The sequence below is a fragment of the Nothobranchius furzeri genome, chromosome 16, assembly GCF_043380555.1.
Source record: "Nothobranchius furzeri strain GRZ-AD chromosome 16, NfurGRZ-RIMD1, whole genome shotgun sequence".
In the NCBI taxonomy this organism is placed as follows: Eukaryota; Metazoa; Chordata; class Actinopteri; order Cyprinodontiformes; family Nothobranchiidae; genus Nothobranchius; species Nothobranchius furzeri.
Genome location: NC_091756.1, coordinates 3,827,882 through 3,853,551, shown reverse-complemented (window position 1 = coordinate 3,853,551; position 25,670 = coordinate 3,827,882). Strand labels below are relative to the sequence as shown.

Sequence of the window (25,670 nt, the reverse complement as noted above, 5' to 3'; positions counted from 1 at the left end):
CCCACAATGCACCGGGCGGCACCGAGGTCGCCTGTTGTTGCCTGGGAGGGAGGGAAAAGCGCGCGTGCATGCATGTAGCCACTCGGCGACTGTCTGTCTGTACTACTTTTGTTTGAACTTTAAGCGTTTTAAACTCCGACATGCCTCCGTTTGGGCTGACCGTCACCGTTAACCTGTTGGCTAAGTCTCTCGGTGTGTTCTCCCACTCCAGGTAACTAAGTTTTGCTACTAGCTTAGCACAGCTTCAGCCCACACCGCTGATAGCCCGACAAGCATCATTTGATTGTAGAAGATAATCTGTAGAAACGAGTTATCTTTGCTGTAGCTTTTATTCGTGGTTCCTAAACGGAGATTTTGCAACGAGTCTATGAAACTTTGTGTAAACAAAAGGTGTAGCCTTCTAAACCAGAGTAAATAACTGTAAAGTGAGCTTCATCACCAGACTGATGTGTGCTTACCTGAGCTGTGTCTGTTGCTTATGAGCAGGTCCGTTTGGTATTTTCAGGTTTTCCAGGATCTTCTCTGCTAATGTGAACCCAGTAAAATACCTGACTTCTCAGACCAGCGGGCCTCCTAAGAGACCTCTAAATGGATACATGAGATATCTTCTCCAACAGAAACCAATTGTGACTGGTCAAAATCCAGGTAAACCAGAACCTGTTGTTTTCTAGGGCTGTGATGTGTTTGTCCAAACGCTACATTTTAATTTGGTCGGTACACTCCACTTGTAAAGTGGGGCCACGCGCAGATAGACTTACTGGTCCCGTTTGTTTTAGCATGCGGTTACATGCATTAGCAAAACCTTTCATCCATATGTTTTCTTTTTAATGGTATGTAATTTAATAGCATACCCCCCCCCCCCCCCAAAAAAAAACCTCCGTCCATGCATGGGTACATTATACAGATATTGCATACACAAAGTCAGAGGTCAAGAAAGGCCATCACTTAGGCATACAATGAACACTTAAAGCTGCTACAGAACATTTGGAAAACAAATTAGCTTAAAACATTTTTTCATGCCTCTTGCATTCTAACATGGTATCACTATAAATGTATTGTAGAGATTAAAAAACAAGCAGAAGATCTCATAATTTGGCACTTTTGTTCTAAAACCTCCACCAATACCACGTTTCGGACCAAATGCAACTATTGGACCATCCAGTTGTTGGTCTCACTGAACCGCCACACTTCCCTGGGTCCTCTCTCTGAAACCTTGATACCGACCGTGGGCTGGAGTCTCATGACCGTCATGCTCACAAAGCCCTCGGTCAGGACGTTAGCTTGCTGAGGTGTTCACCTAACAAACTCATCCATTCAAGAGGAGCACTTTTATTAACACTAACGTAGCGGGATGAAATAAATTATTAGCGTTTGTAATTGGAGCAAAAATATGTGACATAGAAACCTGTTCTAAAGGTAATAAAATCACCACCACTACTGGTGTTGTTACAGCTATGAATGCAAATAACAGCAAACAAGAGAAACTTTGTTCTCCACCATGATGTGCTTACGTTTAAGGTGCTCGTGCATCGCTGGTGTGCTCCCGTGAAAGGAGTTTCACTTTGTAGAGTTTGCACTCTATGTGCCTTTCTTTTGCACAATAACAATAAAGAGAAATTACAATTAAAAGGTCAGATGATTTTGTCGCGCGTGTCATCATTGAGCCACGGTGACATCACTGCTGTACAGCATTTAGACTTTAGAGGAACTTACTCGTCCTAAATAGTTATGCGAGCAGAGGTAAAGTGACTAAGAAGTACATTAACATCTCCACTCTGGAGAGACTAAAGAGTAGATTTCTGATTCTGCTAAAAACATTTGCGCTGTCTAGGGTTGTCACGGTAACCGGTGTAGCAGTAAACCCCGGTAAAACAGTTGACAATAATAATAACCGTCTTGTTTTTAAAAAAAACTGTATTATCTTGGTGGATTACCGTGGCTGCGGTGTAGGCGCGGTGACCCTTACCAGCCACCGTATCATCTGCTGAAGTTGCCGGCGGCACATGCGCACTTTGTTGTTTACAACCAAAACTTTCTTGAAGCTAAAGCTGAAATAATGGCCAAAGGAGGAGACGGCAGCGCTCAGGACATTTATTATCCCTCAAAGAAGACAAAGTGGGAAGTACGGGCATGTTTTGGATATCTGAAGAATGCCGAGGGACAGTTGATAGAAGACTGCTATCCTGTTTGCAGCACGTGCAGAAAAAGTGTCTGTGAAAGGCAGCAACGCTTCAGATCTCATGACACATCTGCGTGACCATCACCCACAACTCTGCAGTCAACGCAAGGCAAGCTAACGTTAGCGCTTTAGCTAAAATGCGTGATCCGAGGATTTGGGTTGAGGGAGAATGCAACGAGTCGCTATATAAAGCAGCCGCAGCGCCGCTACCTGCATATAAACCGTGTCGCGGACACCGCCATGTTGAAATGACGCTATGCATTACGGGGCTCCCAGGGGCAGATAAGAGTTGGTCTCTCTCCGAGAATAATTATGAATTTAACAATGATTACTGCCTGATGACATTTTCCCACATCTGCAAAGCTCACTGGAAGGACACAAACCGAGGACGATATTTTCCTGATATAGGGTTTATTACTCAAGTAAGGGTAAAAAAGTATCTGATTAGAAGGCTACTTGAGTACTGAGTATCATCTGATCTAATATTTTTAAAATGATGACATCAAACAGACAAAAAATAAGAAGTTATGGGCAAATATTGGTATTTTAAAGACTAAAGGGAAAAAATGTAAACAAATAAACAACATAATTACAAAATAACACATTTTAGGCAAAATTTAGACACAAACTGAGGACAATATTTTCCTGATATACAGGGTTTATTTAATTGTGTGAAAATGTAGCACGTTTGAAAAAAAATACAGCGATAATACCGAAAACCGTGATAATTTTGGTCACAATAACCGTGAGGTTAAATTTCCTCACCGTGACGACCCTAGAGAGTTAATAATCTGAGGAGGAGGTGCTGTGGCGCACGGACGCAACACAAACACCCGTCCAAAGTGTGGCCCGTGTCATGAGTGGAACCATTCACTGAGTCAAGATAGAAGAGTCGATCAGATCGAAGAAGTCCTCTCACAACAAACATGCGTTAAAATCACCAACAATTAAGATGCGGTCATACGTCAGCATAATCCCTGACAGAAAGTCCGCCAAATGCTGAGGAAATGTTTGCTGATATTCTGGTGTTCGCTAAGTCACCGCACACAACACTGGAGTGTCACCTTCAGCTGCCGCGAGCTAGACCTCAAAGCTGGAGAAGTGGTCGACTGAAAGATGCCGACAGAATAACCAGGATCAGAACACCAGAGTAACCCCTCAGCCCTTCCCTGCAGTCCGTGGAGAGCTGATGAAGCCACAGCCCGCAGGAAGCAGGTCAGAGAAGGAGCTGACGTCTCCTTCCTCAGCCCAGGTTTCCATCATGTACGTAAAATCCAGGAGATGGGAAGAAAAGGAATCGTTCAAAATGAAAGACGGTGATCTGCAGTCAAATCCTTATCCGCTGAAGAGACAGAACCTCAGGGCAACAGTTTGTCCTGCACTGTGCCTCGGAGAAGCTTCCGGGTCTGGCGAACATGAACTACTGCACATGCTTCTTGGAGCTAAAAGTTGCTACAGACCTGGATGGTGACTAGTGCGCATGTGCGTAAGCAGAGGGGCAGGAAGCACCCGCCGAACGTGCCGCAGCAGCCGAGATTTAAAAAATGTTTATTGAATAAACACGTCGACTATTAAATTAATTGTGACGAGTCAACCAATCGTGGCAGCCCTAGTTACAACATTAACGGCAATTAACCGGTTAGCTATGTACATTCCTAAGTCACGGACAACAAAGACTTTTGGACGTGGAAAACTGTTTTTAGCACCATCTAGTTTCCTCCAGCCTGTAGATGCGTATAAAGGTTAGAAAAGCCTTGACGCAGCTGAGATGCCATTTGAGCCCCGGTACTGGCCCGTGTTAGATGATCAGGGACAAAGTGAGTTATTGTTTTATTGGCAGAAATCAATAGCACTTTGATTTTCTTTTCATTTAACGTCTTCCTTTGTCCTTTAGAAATAAAGCATTTGGATGCCATCAGGAAGATCGCCCAGCAGTGGACACTGCTGAGCCCAGAACAAAAACAGGTAATTTGTTCAATTTGATGTTTTACAAAACCCCTGTTTGTTTACTCTGTGGTGTCCTCTCTTACAGCCTTTCCAAGAGGCATCCCACCAAGCCATGGAGCAGTTCAAGGTTGATCTCCAGAAGTACAAGGCCCAGCAAACCCCAGCACAGCTTCAGCAACAGGCCTTGGAGCAAAAGACAAGGAGGCGCAAAAGAACAGCCATTAGGAAGAAGAGGGTAAGAGATGTTTGTATGTAAGGAGTTCCTCCGAAGATCTGATCGAATTAGCTTCTAGTGTTGGTGAGACTATAGTCAACAGTGTATTACGTGGGTCTGGCGAACATGAACTACTGCACATGCTCCTTGGAGCTAAAACAACATGGATCACAACACGCCCTATAGGTTATAAATTGTAAGTCGCTTTGGATAAAAGCGTCTCCTAAATGAAGAAACATGAACATAAACGTGGGAGCAAAGTAAATATGACATCCTGTGGTCAAATTTGGGTACTGCAGCCCATTTTCTAAACAAACGAGTGACTCTCCCACTCCTGTTTCGGGAGTTTTTTGGCTGTTGCCAGCTTTGGCTCAGCACCAGAAGATGCTAGTGAAGACGAGTCATACGCAGTAAGTTGATGAGAAGATAAGTACCTTTCAGTGTAATATCGATTTGTTAGTAGAGCTGAGGAAAATAATCAAATAATGGATGCATCGAGATGCGGGCATAAACCGTTCTGCATCATAGAAGAGAACCATCATCAGTTATAGTGGAATGTAGCTGTGTTACTTTAACTGCAGCATCCAGATCTGTCAGAGCCGTGCTCTCCACATTTACCGGGTAGGAAACTTTGGTCTGCCTTTATGTGGTGCTGCAGGGCTGAGCGCTGGAGTTGGAACCTGAGACCGAACCCGGATCAGCCCGATCGGTTCTGTCGGATTTGGGCCGTGAATTATGTTAATTGAGCAGGTTGTCGCGCGCTCCGCTCGCTCGATCAGCGACTGAGAGACAGAGAGAGCGTGGGGGGGGGGGCATTGTCTGCCCAGTAAGAGAGAGGATCGGAGGACGCTCCTCCAAACACGCATTATTATTTTCATAATTATTATTTCTCCTGGAAGCGCTCAGTCAGACCGAGTGTTGTGAGGTCAGGAGATCCGGTCTTGGGGAGGGGGCGGGGTCAGTGACGGCGGCTGCAGCGTGATCGTCTGTCTCTTTTATTTAGGGACACGGAGAAGTTAAAAAGAGAGAGAAACAGAAGATAGAAGTTCTTGTTCCACTTTATTCTTTGTTTCATGATGATAAACTGATGTTAAATTCAGCTTGAAAGGGGCATTATGGAAGTCTGACAGCCAAAACATGTGTAGAAATAATAAATGTCTTCTTCATACGTTCTCCTGCAATGCCCTGGTCCTGTAGAATGAGCCCTGGCATTTTTACTGTGATTGCCTGTTTTTCTGTAAAATCACAGAAAAAGAGAGATGCTCGGGTCGAGCAGGCTGCTTCATGCGCGTTCACGCTCAGGCATCGCCCGTAGCATTTGCTATCCGTAGCTTTAGCAGCAGAGAGAGAGGCAGTGCCACTTTGTCGCTGTTCCTAACGCCTAGTGACAAAGCTAGCTACATTTCTGAGGACCCTTAGCTACTTTCTGTAGAACTTTCTTCTAGATATTTCCTGCTAATTAGCAACAAAATAGCCATTTTCACTCTGAACCGTTCTTTGGTTTGACGTTGTTTCAGCTGTCATCAAGGATATAAATGTTACAGATAAATTGGACGTCAGCGGCTGTTTAGCTCACCTAGTAAGATATCGGACTCTCGTGCAGGAGAACCAGGTTCGATTCTGTATGTCAACGTAGATTATTTAGAGTTTCATTTTTACATTAATGGTATAATTTTTACAGTAAGATGTCCAACTTTTTATTTGAGACTCGCCGAACGACATTGAATTCACAGATAAAAAAGATGTGGGTTCAACTTTCTTTTTGTCGGCTGTGCTGAAGAGAAAGGTACAGAACCAAATTATTTAATTAATTAGCTGCGCGTTCTCCTGTCCTCTGTTCTCCGGACCACACGCACACACACGCGCACACACACACACACACACACACACACACACACACACGGGACTGTCTCAGCTGTTATTTTCAGTAAGGAGTGTGCACGTACAGCATGCGCGCCTCGCTTATGAGCCTACTATTGAAGCTGCCGTTACGCTTTTGGACTGAGGGGGCAATCGCGAGCATAAAAATTCAAAACTCCGTAAAGTCCCTTTAAAGAGAAGCTGGGAGGAAGCTTTGGTTCATTTTAGGTTACAGGAGAGCTTGTTCCCCATCTGCTCCTCCAGAGACAGCATGGACATGAGGGTCACACAGGACAGGACAGGTTAGTGGTTAGCTGGTTAGTGAAGGAGATCCATCAGCTGGGTAATTTAATCCTAATCCAGCCCACAGCCTTCTGCTGGTGTTATTATCAGAAAGAATAAAACACACATCTTAAATATTATTGGAAGTGTAGAATTTGTTTTATTGTTTTCTGCATCAAACAGAACTTGATTCATTCTCCAACATTTCAGAAATGAACCACTGGGTTCAAATAAAATAACAAACTAAGTCAAACATTTCATTTGGTGTTATTTCTGACACCCTTCAACATAAACATCTGACTCTAGAGCTGCTCAGAGACATTAAACACTCATTTATGAACCCATTATGGATTTTATTATTACATTATGTGTCCTGTAGGTTCTCAGTACTTTTTCAGGTTTTGTGAGTTTTTGCAAAGCGTGTTTTTCTCAGCCTGAGGCGTGGTGTTGAACCAGGAAACCGATGTTTTACTTTGTTAAATCTTCTTCAATGTTTAAATGTTTTGTCCTAACCTGTTGTGGATGGAGAGCTTTTGAGGGATGGCAGGTTGTGTCAATTACGCTTTTGATTAAAAAAATAAAATAAAAAGCAATTATCTGACATCTTCTATTTATTAATGAAACAAATCAACATGAAATAATCGTGATGCATCGAGATATCGAATCGAATTGAATCGTTGACCCAATAATCGTAATCGAATCAGGAGACAAGGGAAGATTCACACCTCTGTTTGTTAGTAATTGAAAAAAAAATGCCTGAGAGCTGACTATTGACTGTTAACGTGGTTAGCTCAGTGTTAGCCTCTAGCCTTCTTTACCCAATATTAGAGTAAAACAAAAGAAATTACTTCTGGGCTGCTCCTTTTTACTGGCTTTGGTTGTTTGGTTGTGTATTCATTCACTGTGTTGCTTATGATTGCATTATTATTATTTTTTTTTTATTTTTAAACACAGGATAGGGTTGTTGAACTTTTTTTTGCTGACAGTTTCTACCACTCCTGCGGTCTTCATCAAAGCTAGCCGCTAATGGCGGCGTCACTTCCTGCTCCGTTTACCTGTGAGCAGCAGAAAAAGATAAAAAAGGTGAAACAACCCTTTACTGTGTTTAAAAAAAACCAAAAAAATGCTATTCTGCAGCCTTTTGCCTGCCGGTCTTGAATTAAAAATAGTGGCGCTCAGAGCTGCAACTATCGATTGTTTTAGTAATCGAATATTCTGATAATCCTCTGTTTCCTCGAAAATGCTGTAGAAATGTAAACAGAGCAGAAAAACAAGTCAACCACAATATTTATGTAACAATTTTTATTCAGTTCCTTTTCATTTGCTCTCATGTTCAGCTAACACCATGCTGGATGGATTTACCTGGGCCAGTCCGTCAAATGATGCAGGTTCCTGAAATATAGAGAAAATAAATGTAGTTTACCAACTTTGATTGTTTTTCTAACGATAAAACGAATAATCACCAAAACATTCATACATGCTTTTCCTTTTCGCAATAAAGATAAAACTGCAAGGTTACAAAAAAAGTACCTGAAATTTAACAACATGCATGCAAAACCAAAGCCAACAAGCAAGTGCTTAGTGACCTTTATCTAGAGAGGAGCTAGCTGTAGAAAAGACAACATCTTCAAACATTTTAGTCTACTTCTCATGCTGCTTTGCCATAAAACACAGAGAAAAACACACCAGTTGGCTTTTAGGGCTCTAACCAACTCTATGATCAGTTGGAGCAAGCACGGTTCATCATCAACCTTTATGTATGAAGCACATTTAAACGGCGACAACGCCAACCAAAGTGCTGTACACGACAATACGTCACCAAAGTAGATACGGCAACATAAAGTAGATAAAACAAATAAAAACGATAATAACAAAAAAACAGGAAAGCACAAGGGTTAAACAGTCTCAGCCGGGAAGGCCAGGGAATAGAAAGAAGTCTTCAAACGTACTTTAAAAGTGGGAAGGGAGGGGGCAAGTCGGACCGTCGGGGGGAGTTGGTTCCAAAGTTTAGGCGCACAAACTGAAAAAGCCCGTTTGCCAGAGGCCATATAGCGGGCAGGAGGGACGAGCAGAAGGTGCTGGTCAGAGGACCTCCGGGTTCTCGCCGGAACATAGGGACTGGAAAGATGTGCCAAATAAGAGGGGCCCATTTCATGGATAGATTTGTAAACCAACAGGAGAATCTTGAACTTAATACGAAACCGAACTGGAAGCCAGTGTAGATGTACCAGAACAGGGGTGATGTGCTGCCGTCGGTCGTTGTAAAATAACCGGAATGTCACACCGGATGGAGGTTGTAGAACCCAGAAGTGAACATAAACGAAGCGTCAATTTACAAAATAAAAGTCTACTTTTTAAAATCGATTTAAATGACTTATTTTAGTATTCGTTTCAGCCGTACTGGCGCTGCAGCGTTAGCTCAAGAAAACTTGACCATGAGAGCGGGGTTGGGGTAGCGCTACCGTTCCTCGTCTGTGAGAGGGGTGGGGGCGCACGCTTCCTGGGTTTTTAACCAGAAACACCTTAGTGTTGGCTGTGCTGCACCGTTTCTCATCAGTATCAGTAGCGGGGAGGCCCACGGCTCGTTTCGCTGCGATGCAACGTCCGTGTCAGCGGAGAAAGTAGGGCCGGGTGGGGGTAAGGACCACACTCAGCCTGGCGGGCCGCCAGGCTTATAAAACACTGGGGGAACCCTGCCAATCCCATAGAAGAGCTCTAATCTACAATTCTTCTCATGGAAAATACTCGCCAAGATCCTTTAGGATAAAATGCAACAAGAACTTTTGTACAACTTTCTCGTTTTTCTTTTATTGACATCTAAGTAGATTTTTATGCTATTGTGTAATACATAATTTACAGCTGTGTTAATTTTTCATAATATGATTACAACATGCTCTGGTTTGTGTGCATGGGTCTTCTTCAGGAGCTGACCACCTTGGGAAAGCCCAAACGTCCTCGCACTGCCTTTAACATCTACGTGTCCGAGCACTTTCAGGAGGCCAGAGGATCCACCTCACAGGTGAGAGGTTTGATTCCGTGCACTGCATTTAAAGAAGAAGAAGAAGAAAATAGATTTTCTATAGCGCCTCTTAGGGCTGCACAATATATCGTAAAATTATCGTCATCGCGATAACAGGACGTGCGATAGGCCCGTCGCAAAGCACGTCAAAAACAGCGATAAATGTTTGGTTCAAACATTTCCATCCGTGTCATACATCCCCTTTTTGTAAACCAGCTCTGTTTTTTACGCAGAAGTATTATTTGACCAATCAAATGTAGTCCTTCTGATATGCGGCCAATCAGATGGGTCCATTCACGTAATACGCCCGCCCCCTACGTAGACCCTTAGGATGGAAAGCATCACCCGAACTGAGTTAGCGGCGCCGTTCCCTTGTTCGTCATGCTGGCTCAGAGCAACAAACACACTTTGTGCTGAGGTTTCTGGATTCAGCGCTGCTTTCAAACGTGAACGTGAGTCCGCTCGGTGTCGTTAAGCAGCTGATAATAACCGGGCTGACTCCGACACGTGCCGGTGAACCAACCCACCTCCCTCCATGTCGCTAGTGTTCCACCAGGTGGTGGTGTTAGCCCCAGGCTCCGGTTAGCTTCCAGCTAAAAGGCTACAGCACTCTCCTCCCAGTCCCACCCTGCTAAAGAGGGCCTGGAAAAGTTCCCCCACACATCAAAGTGATTTTTCATTGATGAGCTTTTATAACCTTGTTAATCAGGATAGTTGATTTGCTGCTGCACATAAACTGTCAGTCAGAAGCTCTGCTAGCCGCTTATCTTAGAGGAGCTAGTTCAGTTTGTTAGCTTGTTATCAGAATCATAGTTGCAGTTTCATCATCTGAGCTGCTTTTTAAGATCTAGGTAAACTTGTTCCATTTGGGGTTAAAAACAAACGTTTTCACATGTTTTCATGTAGTTTTTTTGCCAGTTCCTCTTCTGAAAGGTAGACAATTGTTTTTCTCTTTCCCTCAGAAAATCTTAATATTCTCCTAGTTTGGCCCAGCACAGTTCACTTCCCAATTACAGCAACAGCCTTATATCATAACCACATAAGTGGAGAAAATGCTCAGTAGCTATGAGAGAATTTGCTGTTGCATTTAAGTGATGTCAACTATTATTTAACATGTAAACTTATTTTCAGATATTTTTATTTATTCCAAAAACTCTGGTAAGGGATGTTTTTCTGTATTTGGAGCATCAGGAAAAGTTTTATGGTGGAGGTGATGTTTTAAAGTCACTGAGAAACTGCATGCATGCAGTTTGTTTTTTTGCTGCTAATACAGCAGCAGGTGCAGCTGCTAATACAGTAGCGGGTGCAGCTGCTAATACAGTAGCGGGTGCAGCTGCTAATACAGTAGCAGGTGCAACTGCTAATACAGTAGCGGGTGCAGCTGCTAATACACTAGCAAGTGCAGCCGCTAATACAGTAGCAGGTGTAGCTGCTAATACAGTAGCGGGTGCAACTGCTAATACAGTAGCAGGTGCAACTGCTAATACAGTAGCGGGTGCAACTGCTAATACAGTAGCGGGTGCAGCTGCTAATACAGTAGCGGGTGCAGCTGCTAATACAGTAGCGGGTGCAGCTGCTAATACAGTAGCGGGTGCACCTGCTAATACAGTAGCGGGTGCACCTGCTAATACAGTAGCGGGTGCAGCTGCTAATACAGTAACGGGTGCACCTGCTAATACAGTAGCGGGTACTGCTGCTAATACAGTAGCAGGTGCAGCCGCTAATACAGTAGCAGGTGTAGCTGCTAATACAGTAGCGGGTGCAACTGCTAATACAGTAGCGGGTGCACCTGCTAATACAGTAGCGGGTGCAGCTGCTAATACAGTAGCGGGTGCAACTGCTAATACAGTAGCAGGTGCAACTGCTAATACAGTAGCGGGTGCAGCTGCTAATACAGTAGCAGGTGCAACTGCTAATACAGTAGCGGGTGCAACTGCTAATACAGTAGCGGGTGCAGCTGCTAATACAGTAGCGGGTGCAGCTGCTAATACAGTAGCGGGTGCAGCTGCTAATACAGTAGCGGGTGCACCTGCTAATACAGTAGCGGGTGCACCTGCTAATACAGTAGCGGGTGCACCTGCTAATACAGTAACGGGTGCACCTGCTAATACAGTAGCGGGTGCTGCTGCTAATACAGTAGCAGGTGCAGCTGCTAATACAGTAACGGGTGCACCTGCTAATACAGTAACGGGTGCACCTGCTAATACAGTAGCGGGTGCACCTGCTAATACAGTAGCGGGTGCACCTGCTAATACAGTAGCGGGTGCTGCTGCTAATACAGTAGCGGGTGCAGCTGCTAATACAGTAGCGGGTGCAGCTGCTAATACGGTAGCGGGTGCAGCTGCTAATACGGTAGCGGGTGCAGCTGCTAATACGGTAGCGGGTGCAGCTGCTAATACAGTGTAGCTGCTAATACAGTAGCAGGTGCAGCTGCTAATACAGTGTAGCTGCTAATGCAGTAGCAGGTGCAGCTGCTAATACAGTAACGGGTGCAGCTGCTAATACGGTAGCAGGTGCAGCTGCTAATACAGTGTAGCTGCTAATACAGTAGCAGGTGCAGCTGCTAATACAGTAGCGGGTGTAGCTGCTAATACAGTAGCAGGTGCAGCTGCTAATACAGTAGCGGGTGCAACTGCTAATACAGTAGCAGGTGCAGCTGCTAATACAGTAGCGGGTGCAACTGCTAATACAGTAGCGGGTGCACCTGCTAATACAGTAGCGGGTGCACCTGCTAATACAGTAGCGGGTGCAGCTGCTAATACAGTAGCGGGTGCAGCTGCTAATACAGTAGCGGGTGCAGCTGCTAATACAGTAGCGGGTGCAGCTGCTAATACAGTAGCGGGTGCAGCTGCTAATACAGTAGCGGGTGCAGCTGCTAATACGGTAGCGGGTGCAGCTGCTAATACGGTAGCGGGTGCAGCTGCTAATACAGTGTAGCTGCTAATACAGTAGCAGGTGCAGCTGCTAATACAGTGTAGCTGCTAATGCAGTAGCAGGTGCAGCTGCTAATACAGTAACGGGTGCAGCTGCTAATACGGTAGCAGGTGCAGCTGCTAATACAGTGTAGCTGCTAATACAGTAGCAGGTGCAGCTGCTAATACAGTAGCGGGTGTAGCTGCTAATACAGTAGCAGGTGCAGCTGCTAATACAGTAGCGGGTGCAACTGCTAATACAGTAGCAGGTGCAGCTGCTAATACAGTAGCGGGTGCACCTGCTAATACAGTAGCGGGTGCACCTGCTAATACAGTAGCGGGTGCAGCTGCTAATACAGTAGCGGGTGCAGCTGCTAATACAGTAGCGGGTGCAGCTGCTAATACAGTAGCGGGTGCAGCTGCTAATACAGTGTAGCTGCTAATACAGCAGCAGGTGCAGCTGCTAATACAGCGTAGCTGCTAGTACAGTAGCAGGTGCAGCTGCTAATACAGTAGCAGGTGCAGCTGCTAATACAGTGTAGCTGCTAGTACAGTAGCAGGTGCAGCTGCTAATACAGCAGCAGGTGCAGCTGCTAATACAGTGTAGCTGCTAATACAGCAGCAGGTGCAGCTGCTAATACAGTAGCTGCTAATGCAGTAGCAGGTGCAGCTGCTAATACAGTAGCAGGTGCAGCTGCTAATACAGTAGCGGGTGCAGCTGCTAATACAGTAGCGGGTGCAGCTGCTAATACAGTAGCGGGTGCAGCTGCTAATACGGTAGCGGGTGCAGCTGCTAATACGGTAGCGGGTGCAGCTGCTAATACGGTAGCGGGTGCAGCTGCTAATACAGTGTAGCTGCTAATACAGTAGCAGGTGCAGCTGCTAATACAGTGTAGCTGCTAATGCAGTAGCAGGTGCAGCTGCTAATACAGTAACGGGTGCAGCTGCTAATACGGTAGCAGGTGCAGCTGCTAATACAGTGTAGCTGCTAATACAGTAGCAGGTGCAGCTGCTAATACAGTAGCGGGTGTAGCTGCTAATACAGTAGCAGGTGCAGCTGCTAATACAGTAGCGGGTGCAACTGCTAATACAGTAGCAGGTGCACCTGCTAATACAGTAGCGGGTGCACCTGCTAATACAGTAGCGGGTGCAGCTGCTAATACAGTAGCGGGTGCAGCTGCTAATACAGTAGCGGGTGCAGCTGCTAATACAGTAGCGGGTGCAGCTGCTAATACAGTAGCGGGTGCAGCTGCTAATACAGTGTAGCTGCTAATACAGCAGCAGGTGCAGCTGCTAATACAGCGTAGCTGCTAGTACAGTAGCAGGTGCAGCTGCTAATACAGTAGCAGGTGCAGCTGCTAATACAGTGTAGCTGCTAGTACAGTAGCAGGTGCAGCTGCTAATACAGCAGCAGGTGCAGCTGCTAATACAGTGTAGCTGCTAATACAGCAGCAGGTGCAGCTGCTAATACAGTAGCTGCTAATGCAGTAGCAGGTGCAGCTGCTAATACAGTAGCAGGTGCAGCTGCTAATACAGTAGCGGGTGCAGCTGCTAATACAGTAGCAGGTGCAGCTGCTAATACAGTAGCGGGTGCAGCTGCTAATACAGTAGCGGGTGCAGCTGCTAATACAGTAGCGGGTGCAGCTGCTAATACAGTAGCAGGTGCAGCTGCTAATACAGTAGCGGGTGCAGCTGCTAATACAGTAGCTGCTAATGCAGTAGCGGGTGCAGCTGCTAATACAGTAGCGGGTGCAGCTGCTAATACAGTAGCGGGTGCAGCTGCTAATACAGTAGCGGGTGCAGCTGCTAATACAGTAGCGGGTGCAGCTGCTAATACAGTAGCGGGTGCAGCTGCTAATACAGTAGCGGGTGCAGCTGCTAATACAGTAGCGGGTGCACCTGCTAATACAGTAGCGGGTGCTGCTGCTAATACAGTAGCGGGTGCAGCTGCTAATACAGTAGCGGGTGCAGCTGCTAATACAGTAGCGGGTGCAGCTGCTAATACAGTAGCGGGTGCAGCTGCTAATACAGTAGCGGGTGCAGCTGCTAATACAGTAGCGGGTGCAGCTGCTAATACAGTAGCGGGTGCAGCTGCTAATACAGTAGCGGGTGCTGCTGCTAATACAGTAGCGGGTGCTGCTGCTAATACAGTAGCGGGTGCAGCTGCTAATACAGTAGCGGGTGCAGCTGCTAATACAGTAGCGGGTGCAGCTGCTAATACAGTGTAGCTGCTAATACAGCAGCAGGTGCAGCTGCTAATACAGTAGCTGCTAATGCAGTAGCAGGTGCAGCTGCTAATACAGTAGCAGGTGCAGCTGCTAATACAGTAGCGGGTGCAGCTGCTAATACAGTAGCGGGTGCAGCTGCTAATACAGTAGCAGGTGCAGCTGCTAATACAGTAGCGGGTGCAGCTGCTAATACAGTAGCAGGTGCAGCTGCTAATACAGTAGCGGGTGCAGCTGCTAATACAGTAGCGGGTGCAGCTGCTAATACAGTAGCGGGTGCAGCTGCTAATACAGTAGCGGGTGCAGCTGCTAATACAGTAGCGGGTGCAGCTGCTAATACAGTAGCGGGTGCACCTGCTAATACAGTAGCGGGTGCTGCTGCTAATACAGTAGCGGGTGCAGCTGCTAATACAGTAGCGGGTGCAGCTGCTAATACAGTAGCAGTGCAGCTGCTAATACAGTAGCGGGTGCAGCTGCTAATACAGTAGCGGGTGCAGCTGCTAATACAGTAGCGGGTGCAGCTGCTAATACAGTAGCGGGTGCTGCTGCTAATACAGTAGCGGGTGCTGCTGCTAATACAGTAGCGGGTGCTGCTGCTAATACAGTAGCGGGTGCAACTGCTAATACAGTAGCGGGTGCAGCTGCTAATACAGTAGCGGGTGCAGCTGCTAATACAGTGTAGCTGCTAGTACAGTAGCAGGTGCAGCTGCTAATACAGTGTAGCTGCTAGTACAGTAGCAGGTGCAGCTGCTAATACAGTAGCAGGTGCAGCTGCTAATACAGTGTAGCTGCTAATACAGTGTAGCTGCTAATACAGTGTAGCTGCTAGTACAGTAGCAGGTGCAGCTGCTAATACAGCAGCAGGTGCAGCTGCTAATACAGTGTAGCTGCTAATACAGCAGCAGGTGCAGCTGCTAATACAGTAGCTGCTAATGCAGTAGCAGGTGCAGCTGCTAATACAGTAGCAGGTGCAGCTGCTAATACAGTAGCGGGTGCAGCTGCTAATACAGTAGCAGGTGCAGCTGCTAATACAGTAGCGGGTGCAGCTGCTAATACAGTAGCGGGTGCAGCTGCTAATACAGTAGCGGGTGCAGCTGCTAATACAGTAGCAGGTGCAGCTGCTAATACAGTAGCGGGTGCAGCTGCTAATACAGTAGCTGCTAATGCAGTAGCGGGTGCAGCTGCTAATACAGTAGCGGGTGCAGCTGCTAATACAGTAGCGGGTGCAGCTGCTAATACAGTAGCGGGTGCAGCTGCTAATACAGTAGCGGGTGCAGCTGCTAATACAGTAGCGGGTGCAGCTGCTAATACAGTAGCGGGTGCAGCTGCTAATACAGTAGCGGGTGCAGCTGCTAATACAGTAGCGGGTGCAGCTGCTAATACAGTAGCGGGTGCACCTGCTAATACAGTAGCGGGTGCTGCTGCTAATACAGTAGCGGGTGCAGCTGCTAATACAGTAGCGGGTGCAGCTGCTAATACAGTAGCGGGTGCAGCTGCTAATACAGTAGCGGGTGCAGCTGCTAATACAGTAGCGGGTGCAGCTGCTAATACAGTAGCGGGTGCAGCTGCTAATACAGTAGCGGGTGCTGCTGCTAATACAGTAGCGGGTGCTGCTGCTAATACAGTAGCGGGTGCTGCTGCTAATACAGTAGCGGGTGCAGCTGCTAATACAGTAGCGGGTGCAGCTGCTAATACAGTAGCGGGTGCAGCTGCTAATACAGTGTAGCTGCTAATACAGCAGCAGGTGCAGCTGCTAATACAGTAGCTGCTAATGCAGTAGCAGGTGCAGCTGCTAATACAGTAGCAGGTGCAGCTGCTAATACAGTAGCGGGTGCAGCTGCTAATACAGTAGCGGGTGCAGCTGCTAATACAGTAGCAGGTGCAGCTGCTAATACAGTAGCGGGTGCAGCTGCTAATACAGTAGCAGGTGCAGCTGCTAATACAGTAGCGGGTGCAGCTGCTAATACAGTAGCGGGTGCAGCTGCTAATACAGTAGCGGGTGCAGCTGCTAATACAGTAGCGGGTGCAGCTGCTAATACAGTAGCGGGTGCAGCTGCTAATACAGTAGCGGGTGCACCTGCTAATACAGTAGCGGGTGCTGCTGCTAATACAGTAGCGGGTGCAGCTGCTAATACAGTAGCGGGTGCAGCTGCTAATACAGTAGCAGTGCAGCTGCTAATACAGTAGCGGGTGCAGCTGCTAATACAGTAGCGGGTGCAGCTGCTAATACAGTAGCGGGTGCAGCTGCTAATACAGTAGCGGGTGCTGCTGCTAATACAGTAGCGGGTGCTGCTGCTAATACAGTAGCGGGTGCTGCTGCTAATACAGTAGCGGGTGCAACTGCTAATACAGTAGCGGGTGCAGCTGCTAATACAGTAGCGGGTGCAGCTGCTAATACAGTGTAGCTGCTAGTACAGTAGCAGGTGCAGCTGCTAATACAGTGTAGCTGCTAGTACAGTAGCAGGTGCAGCTGCTAATACAGTAGCAGGTGCAGCTGCTAATACAGTGTAGCTGCTAATACAGTGTAGCTGCTAATACAGTGTAGCTGCTAGTACAGTAGCAGGTGCAGCTGCTAATACAGCAGCAGGTGCAGCTGCTAATACAGTGTAGCTGCTAATACAGCAGCAGGTGCAGCTGCTAATACAGTAGCTGCTAATGCAGTAGCAGGTGCAGCTGCTAATACAGTAGCAGGTGCAGCTGCTAATACAGTAGCGGGTGCAGCTGCTAATACAGTAGCAGGTGCAGCTGCTAATACAGTAGCGGGTGCAGCTGCTAATACAGTAGCGGGTGCAGCTGCTAATACAGTAGCGGGTGCAGCCGCTAATACAGTAGCAGGTGCAGCTGCTAATACAGTAGCGGGTGCAGCTGCTAATACAGTAGCTGCTAATGCAGTAGCGGGTGCAGCTGCTAATACAGTAGCGGGTGCAGCTGCTAATACAGTAGCGGGTGCAGCTGCTAATACAGTAGCGGGTGCAGCTGCTAATACAGTAGCGGGTGCAGCTGCTAATACAGTAGCGGGTGCAGCTGCTAATACAGTAGCGGGTGCAGCTGCTAATACAGTAGCGGGTGCACCTGCTAATACAGTAGCGGGTGCTGCTGCTAATACAGTAGCGGGTGCAGCTGCTAATACAGTAGCGGGTGCAGCTGCTAATACAGTAGCAGTGCAGCTGCTAATACAGTAGCGGGTGCAGCTGCTAATACAGTAGCGGGTGCAGCTGCTAATACAGTAGCGGGTGCAGCTGCTAATACAGTAGCGGGTGCTGCTGCTAATACAGTAGCGGGTGCTGCTGCTAATACAGTAGCGGGTGCAACTGCTAATACAGTAGCGGGTGCAGCTGCTAATACAGTAGCGGGTGCAGCTGCTAATACAGTAGCGGGTGCAGCTGCTAATACAGTAGCGGGTGCAGCTGCTAATACAGTAGCGGGTGCAGCTGCTAATACAGTAGCGGGTGCAGCTGCTAATACAGTAGCAGTGCAGCTGCTAATACAGTAGCGGGTGCAGCTGCTAATACAGTAGCGGGTGCAGCTGCTAATACAGTAGCGGGTGCAACTGCTAATACAGTAGCGGGTGCAGCTGCTAATACAGTAGCGGGTGCTGCTGCTAATACAGTAGCGGGTGCAACTGCTAATACAGTAGCGGGTGCAGCTGCTAATACAGTAGCGGGTGCAGCTGCTAATACAGTGTAGCTGCTAGTACAGTAGCAGGTGCAGCTGCTAATACAGTGTAGCTGCTAGTACAGTAGCAGGTGCAGCTGCTAATACAGTAGCAGGTGCAGCTGCTAATACAGTGTAGCTGCTAATACAGTGTAGCTGCTAATACAGTGTAGCTGCTAGTACAGTAGCAGGTGCAGCTGCTAATACAGTGTAGCTGCTAGTACAGTAGCAGGTGCAGCTGCTAATACAGTGTAGCTGCTAGTACAGTAGCAGGTGCAGCTGCTAATACAGTAGCAGGTGCAGCTGCTAATACAGTGTAGCTGCTAATGCAGTAGCAGGTGCAGCTGCTAATACAGTAGCGGGTGCAGCTGCTAATACGGTAGCAGGTGCAGCTGCTAATACAGTGTAGCTGCTAATACAGTGTAGCTGCTAATACAGTAGCAGGTGCAGCTGCTAATACAGTGTAGCTGCTAATACAGCAGCAGGTGCAGCTGCTAATACAGTAGCAGGTGCAGCTGCATGATTTTGCAATAAAAATGTTATGTTGTAATGGAATTCATGCATTAGTTTTTGTTTGCTTTGAACCCAGAGCAGACGTCACACGCCAGACAACATCAACACTGCATACTTTAGTATTTGTTCATTTATCGTGATTAAAATGGATATCGCAATATTAAGCACTGTTATCGAATATCGCAGGTTTTCCTAGTATTGTGCAGCCCTAGCATCTCTCAAGATAAAAATCACGAGGCACTTCACAAAAACAAAAAATGTAAAATATAAAAAGAATTTAGAAAATGATCAAAAATATATTAAAATGAGCAAAAATAGACAATTGTGATTAAAAATATTAAAGAGAGAGTGAACAGGAAAGAGGGAAATCATTGGAAGTGAGGAAGGTGGAATAGGTGGGGCGAGCAGGATAAAGAGAGAGAGGTGAAGAAGGTCATACAAAAGCTTGAACAGGTGAGTCTTCAGCTGCTTTTTAAAGGAGACCACTGAGTCCACTGATCTCAGGCTCAGGGGGAGAGAGGTCCAGAGTCTGGGGGCCACAGCAGCAGATGATCTGTCACCTTTGACCTTTAGCCTGGTGCTGCACAACCAGTAGGCTTTGGTCACTGGACCTCAGGGACCTGCTGGGGGTGTAGGGACTGAGAAGATCAAATGCTGGTATGAAACACGTTTAGACTAATGGTGATCTCCTCAGCTCCTGTCCTTGACAGGCAGGAAGACGAGGGGGAAAATATGGCAAATTAGCATTTTGGTCAGCTCGGCCTGGGCTGGGTGGAAACGGCTCTCACCCACACAATATTCAAATTTAGTTTTCCTTCAGTTTTAGTCCGCAAAATTTCATTCGTCACGGAAAAAGAAACGAAAAAATGTTGTCAACAAAATTAACACCCGCATCGAATTAACAGCATTGGTCATCGGTGCATTTTGGGGGACACGCTTTCTAAAAAAAACACTAGTTTCCTTACCAGTCATCCATCCATTCATTCATTTATTCTCTTCCGCTTATCTGGAGTCGGGTCGCGGGGGCAGTAGCCTAAGTCAAAAGGCCCAGACTTTGCTACTTGGGCCAGCTCCTCCGGGAGATCCACAAGGCGTTCCCTGGCCAGGTGAGAGACCTAGTCCCTCCAATGGGACCTGGTTCTCTTTTTAGGCCTCCTCCCGGGTGGACGTGCCCGTAAAACCTCACCAGGGAGGCATCTTACTTTAAATGGCTGAGCCACCTTAACTGGCATCTCTCGATGTGGAGGAGTAGCGGATCTATTTTGAGCCCCTCCCGGATGACCGAGCTTCTCACCCTATCTCTAAGGGAGAGCCCAGCCACTCTGCAAAGAAAACTCATTTCTTTTCTTTTTTTTCTTCCTTTTTTTAAAAGTTTTCAACTGAACTTTGTCATGATATTCTAATTGTTGCCCAGCACCTGCATATGAGGAATAAAATGCTCCCAAGCTTCATCTTTGAGAAAATTAATGTGATCATGTGACATGGGCGGCTCCAGGACATTTTACCATTAGTTGCTATACAGTTGCTCAGCCAGTGTTTGGCGTCGCTGCCCGCTGTCGGTGCGTACTGAAAAGCGAGGGGGTGCAACGAAATGAAGTACAGAAAAAGGTGAACATTTTTATTCTGCCTTTCAATATCACTGTTACATACATGACACAGCACACAAACCACACTGGGACCCATTTTTCCCGGTGTTCTATCAGAACACCTAGCTTGTAGCTAACATTAACATCAGATTCTGCCAGCAAAACGGCTCTAAAACAGTTCATTTGTAAATATTCTGCATATTTATTGCAAAACCTAATTTTTCTGCTGCTTCAGGGCTGCAACAACATTTTGTTTTACTACAGCGTTGTTGAAGCTTCAGATTATTAAGGATGCTTATTTCAGCTGTGAGATTAGTCGATGGGATCAATGAAAAAAACGTTTGTCACACACTCCATGGAAACTTTCAGAGAATCCACAAATAGAGGCTTTCAAACGGTTTTGTTACTGACAGACAGATGTTTGTGAGTTTAGACAAGAAGCAGATGAGACGGCGTGTCCGACAATTTAGTTTTCATCTGATACTATTAGAACATGTCAGTAATGTCTGAGAGGCTTTTACAAACACCGTATAACTAAGGCCTAGTCCACACGTAGCCGGGGCTTTTTAAAAACGAATATCCGCCCCTCCAAAAACTTGCATCCACACCACCTCGTTTAAAAACAAACTGTCCACACGTACCCGGATAAATACGTTGTTAAGGACATGCCAGACCTGTAGGGGGCAGTACTTCCCCCGTTCTTAACCTCGTCCTTCGTCTGTGGTCTTCCGCCAGGAGCAGTAACTCCGCTTGCAAAAACAAACAAGCAGAAAGCGCTTGGACGATTGATAAAGCGAGCGCAGCTCTGAGGGCGTCCATGCTGCCGGCTAGTGTAAACACAGGTCGCACACGTGATGTCAGCATTTTTTGTAGCAGAAAGTGACGTTGCGGACCTTAAAACTCTGGTTTTGTCTGTCCACACGCAGACACCCAAAACGGAGAAAACGCAGATCTTCACTTTGGCCGGAGTTTTTAAAAAGATCTGTTTTCGTGTGGATGACAGGCCAAAACGTAGAAAAATATCTACATTTTGGCAGATCCCCGGCTACGTGTGGACAGGGCCTGATACTCCTGGACAGGGTAGGAAGTACACAGAGGCTTCTGGGGAGCCCAGTTATGGGGGTGGGGGGTGTTCCGTTTTGCCTTGGCCCCAAAATGTCTTGGTACGGCCCTGGGTGTGTGACTGAGAGTTGAAGGTGATCTGAACTTTATCAGATGTATAAATATTACATGTGTGTAACTTATTGTTTTATACAGGTAAAAACGTGTAGTGGTCCGACTCCGACTTTCTCCACGCCGTTTATGGAAGACTTAAACACGAAACGGGAGACTGTCTTAAATGTGAGACAACGCCTGGTCATGCTGCTCCAGGCCAGCGCACGCGGGGCGGTGGTGGTGGGAGTGGGGGTGCGTACAACAGTTGGGGTTGCTAAGCCGTTGCGTCGCCCATGTCATGTGACGATATCCCGTCTTCTTCTGTGGTTTTCAAATAAACATATTTTAAGTGGTGCTCTCGTGCACTCTAGTGGCATAAAGGGTATTACACACACACACTCAGAAGGACGTGGACTGCCTAAGCAGTTAACTGGGCAACACGATTTAATCCGGTTACATTAACAGCAACTACCTGGTCAGCTATGTACATCCTTCCTTTGTGGGATTATCTGTGGACAAATTCTGTTTTTGATTTTTTTTTTCAGGCCAAAATGAAGTTTCTGTTGGAGGATTGGAAGAGTTTGTTAAGCGATCATAAAAAGGTTTCCTTCGCAGTCACTATACTTGATCTAAAATTGTCTGTAGTCCAGCCAGTTTCCTGTTCTGAGTTCCTCTCAATCACGTTCCAGGTGTATACACAGCTAGCTGAGGATGACAAGATCCGCTACAAGAATGAGATGGAGTCCTGGGAAGACCACATGGAGGAGATCGGACGAGAAGATCTGATTCGTGGACAGACGCTCCACACAAAGAAACCTCGAGCTAAAATTAAGCAGGTCAAAAAAGAAAAAAAGCAGACTAAACTTAAAACAGCGAAGAAGGCCACGCAGACCTCTGAAGCCTCCAAAAAAGCCAAACCAAGAAGCTCAGCACAAGCTGTCCCCAAAGGGTCCGTTAGGGAGTCCTAACAGCGTTTCTGGCTTACGAGCACGCTTCTTCTTGTTCACCCTTTTATAATTCTCTACAAAGTCCTTGAATGTTGAGTAGTTGAAGCAGAAGTTTTCTTTTCAGACTGAACCGTGTCTTAGTGAAGGTTAAAGCTGTTGGTGTATTGATAACAAATAAACATCAGCACATGCTATTAAAACAAACTGCTGTTTACTGTTCATGCAGTCTCTAGAGGTGCGCTGGGGGCCCAGACCCTTTTGTGTCTGTTGGATTGATGAATCCTTTACGTCGACATTTCTTGACCGCCAGTCTAATAGTTTTGGTGTGAAGAGTCCAAACCGAAGAACCTCACCGGTTCTCACTGAAAGTTCAACTCTTCAGGGTTCGGGTCGTGGGAGAGCTGCACATGCAACAAGGTGGGCATGGATAGAACTTCACTGGAATAAGGTTTTTTGTTTGTGTCAAGTTTTTCAAAGCATTTCGTTAAAATTTACTAATAAATACTACTTAACAATGTTTACATCCTCTGTTTTTGATGGCTGGACCAGAGTAGACTAGGAGGGGGTTTAATGAAGTGATAAATGTCGGGAAACATCTGGTCACCCCATTCCTAATGAACGCCAGGCTTAAGGTTTTTCTTCTGGAAGACCTGTCCATTGAACACGACTCCTGGAGAGGTCCTGCAGTCTCCTGGGGCCTCATTCATCAAACGGTAATAGAAATATTTCTATGTTCCTTCGTCTGAACAAAATTTAAAACGTTTGTGCGGTCAAAGCCCTGCTTTATGAAACGCGATGGCCACTTGTTCCTCCGCAGTCATCCAATGATGAATCCCACCTGTATGTACCAGGTGCTCGTGTCCGTTCACGATCATTTACATACAGAAAAACTTGTTAACCATATTTGGTCACACCACTTCCTCAGCTCAGGGAATTCCCTGCCTGTCACCCCACACACACACACACACAAACCATACTGACGGTGAGAGACGCTGGCTGCCGAAGTGCCAAATAAACAGCAGAGATTGTTAATGCGGTCCAGAGGAGAGATCCCCGTCACAAATAAATGAAAAATGAGTTTGGAGTTCGTTTTATTTGGAAAGTTCGAGAATGCAGCCCCTTTCTGCAGCTGTCATTCAGTCTTCTTACCGTGGCATCGCAGCATGTATGATCGAGGGTCTGGGGGTTCTTGTAGTTGGAAAATTAAAAATGCACTGTAAAAGCAACATGTAGAAACTACCTAATAAATTGAGGCGACGTTTTGCAGTCTCCTATTTTGTGGACTGAAGGAATGCAAAAGGAAGAGAAACAAATCAACAAAAGTCTGGAAAAGAATCCACTACCTAGAAAGGTTCTCAGATGTTTCCGAGTCACATCCCGCCCTCACCACGCCCACTTACTGCCATAAATGGTCAATGCAAAGTGTCTTGTGGATCTCATGCATATACATAAGCCGGCTTGTTGCAGCGCTCCACCATTAACGATGGCGACCGCAGATCAAGGAAGCGTAATTTCACAGAAGCATAAGTTGAGGTACCTGTGGGAGAGGTGGAGAAATGAAAGGAAGTGCTTTTGCAAAACAAATAAAATCCACGGAGTGGCACAGCGTTGCTGAAGCCGTCAATGCTGACAGAGAGATCTGTGGCGGATATAAAACAATGATCCAATCAGGATTTGATCCCCAGACTCCCGGGTGAAAGTCACGCACACTAACCAGTCAGCCAAACAGATCTCCCCTGTCCAAGTCGCCAGGGCGCATGATCAATCGGGTCACAGTGACAGGGCACACACTGTCACAGACGCATGATGTTCTGTCTCAATCTGTCCCCCTGCTGATTTCTGTATTCTGGCTTCAGGCTGTGTGTGTGTGTGTGTGGGGGGGGGGGGGGGGGGGGGGTCTGTGTGAAAACGAAGCAGTACAAGTGATAATGCTGCAGGATTTCATAATTATATCTCCCTCAGCAGCAGCACTGCAGGTGCTCTCCATGTCCAACATGTGCGTAAGCCAGGTCCTTAGTCAACTTAAAGTTGCGCACCTTTTTACGCTAAGTTTTCTTTCATAAATTCCAAAGTTTGCGTGGAAAGTTGCTTACACAGTTTGCCGACCGCGTTTTGTGCGTAAGCAAGCTTTATAAATGAGGCCCCTGATCTTTACATTGGGGAAACTAAACAACAATTTATGTTTATTTCTTCACTTTTATCCAAAGCGATGTACACTTTTTAACCTATAGGGCATGTTGTGATGTGTGAGGAGTACCTGGAGGAAACCCACGCATGCATCGGGAGAACATGCAGCTCCACATAGAAAAGCCTCAGCAGAGTTTTGAGCCGGCAACGTTTTTGCTGCGAGGCAACGGTGCTAACAACTGCGCCACCACACAGCCCCAATTACACAAATGCATGGCACAACACTGGAGAACCACATCTTCAGTCCAGACACTGCAGTCCACCCACACTTGAAGGACAAGGGAAACACCTTTGAAGATGACAATGTACACGTTCTGGACAGAGGAGATAGATGGTTTGAGAGAAGAGTAAAGGAAGCTATCAATCAACCAGGTTTTATTTATAAAGCGCTTTTCAAGCAAAAGTGCGACTCAAAAGTGCTTTACAGAGTAAAAAATTACCCCAAATTCCCATAACTGTTTAAAAGCATTAACAGTCATATACACATAAAATTCAAGTGTTAATTTTCTGGTGTTGTTCAAATTTAACACCAAGAACTGTTAATTTAACACTGAAACGAGTTATACAGTTGATATGTAACACTGACATGAGTTAAACCGCAGTGTTAAAAAAGGAGTCCTGAAAATCTAACTCTGAACTCCACAGCTGCTGTAACTCCCGCAGAGCTCATTTGTAGACTCCACCCTTTTATTCGAAAAGTTGGACTGGTAGCGACCGATTGGCTGCAGACAGTTGCAGGAGCTGCAGTGGGCGAGGTGCATTGTAGGTAGTCATAATTTTAGTTTGTTTGTTCTATTTTGGGGTGTTTATGCATGTTTATTTTGGGGAGTTGTGTTGTTCTTAGTTAGTTCACTGTTGCTAATGTGGTTTTGCTTGTTATGTCATGTTTGTACCGTGAGTGGGGAGGCCAGTCAAAAGAATGGGACTGCTGTGTGTTTCACTGTCACAATACACATGTGGTACATGGCTCATACTACATGCTCAGGACTC

The 25,670-nt window shown here is 46.3% G+C and overlaps 1 protein-coding gene across 1 annotated transcript; it reads left to right on the top strand.

Moving 5' to 3' along the window:
- Positions 1 to 22,697, top strand: tfam (transcription factor A, mitochondrial). The gene is made up of 7 exons (XM_015941870.3): positions 1 to 211; positions 506 to 645; positions 4,074 to 4,144; positions 4,212 to 4,361; positions 9,406 to 9,501; positions 22,092 to 22,148; positions 22,236 to 22,697. The coding sequence occupies exons 1-7, from the start codon at positions 141 to 143 to the stop codon at positions 22,512 to 22,514; spliced, it is 864 nt and encodes a 287-aa protein (XP_015797356.3). The 5' UTR covers positions 1 to 140; the 3' UTR covers positions 22,515 to 22,697.
- The last annotated feature ends 2,973 nt before the right edge of the window (positions 22,698 to 25,670 follow it).

Excerpts from the sequence above, each read along its gene's own strand:
- tfam (XM_015941870.3), top strand. The coding sequence starts at position 141 with ATGCCTCCGTTTGGGCTGACCGTCACCGTTAACCTGTTGGCTAAGTCT. Across the intron at positions 646-4,073 it reads TGTGACTGGTCAAAATCCAG|AAATAAAGCATTTGGATGCC; the intron begins GTAAACCAGAAC and ends TTTGTCCTTTAG. Across the intron at positions 4,145-4,211 it reads TGAGCCCAGAACAAAAACAG|CCTTTCCAAGAGGCATCCCA; the intron begins GTAATTTGTTCA and ends CCTCTCTTACAG.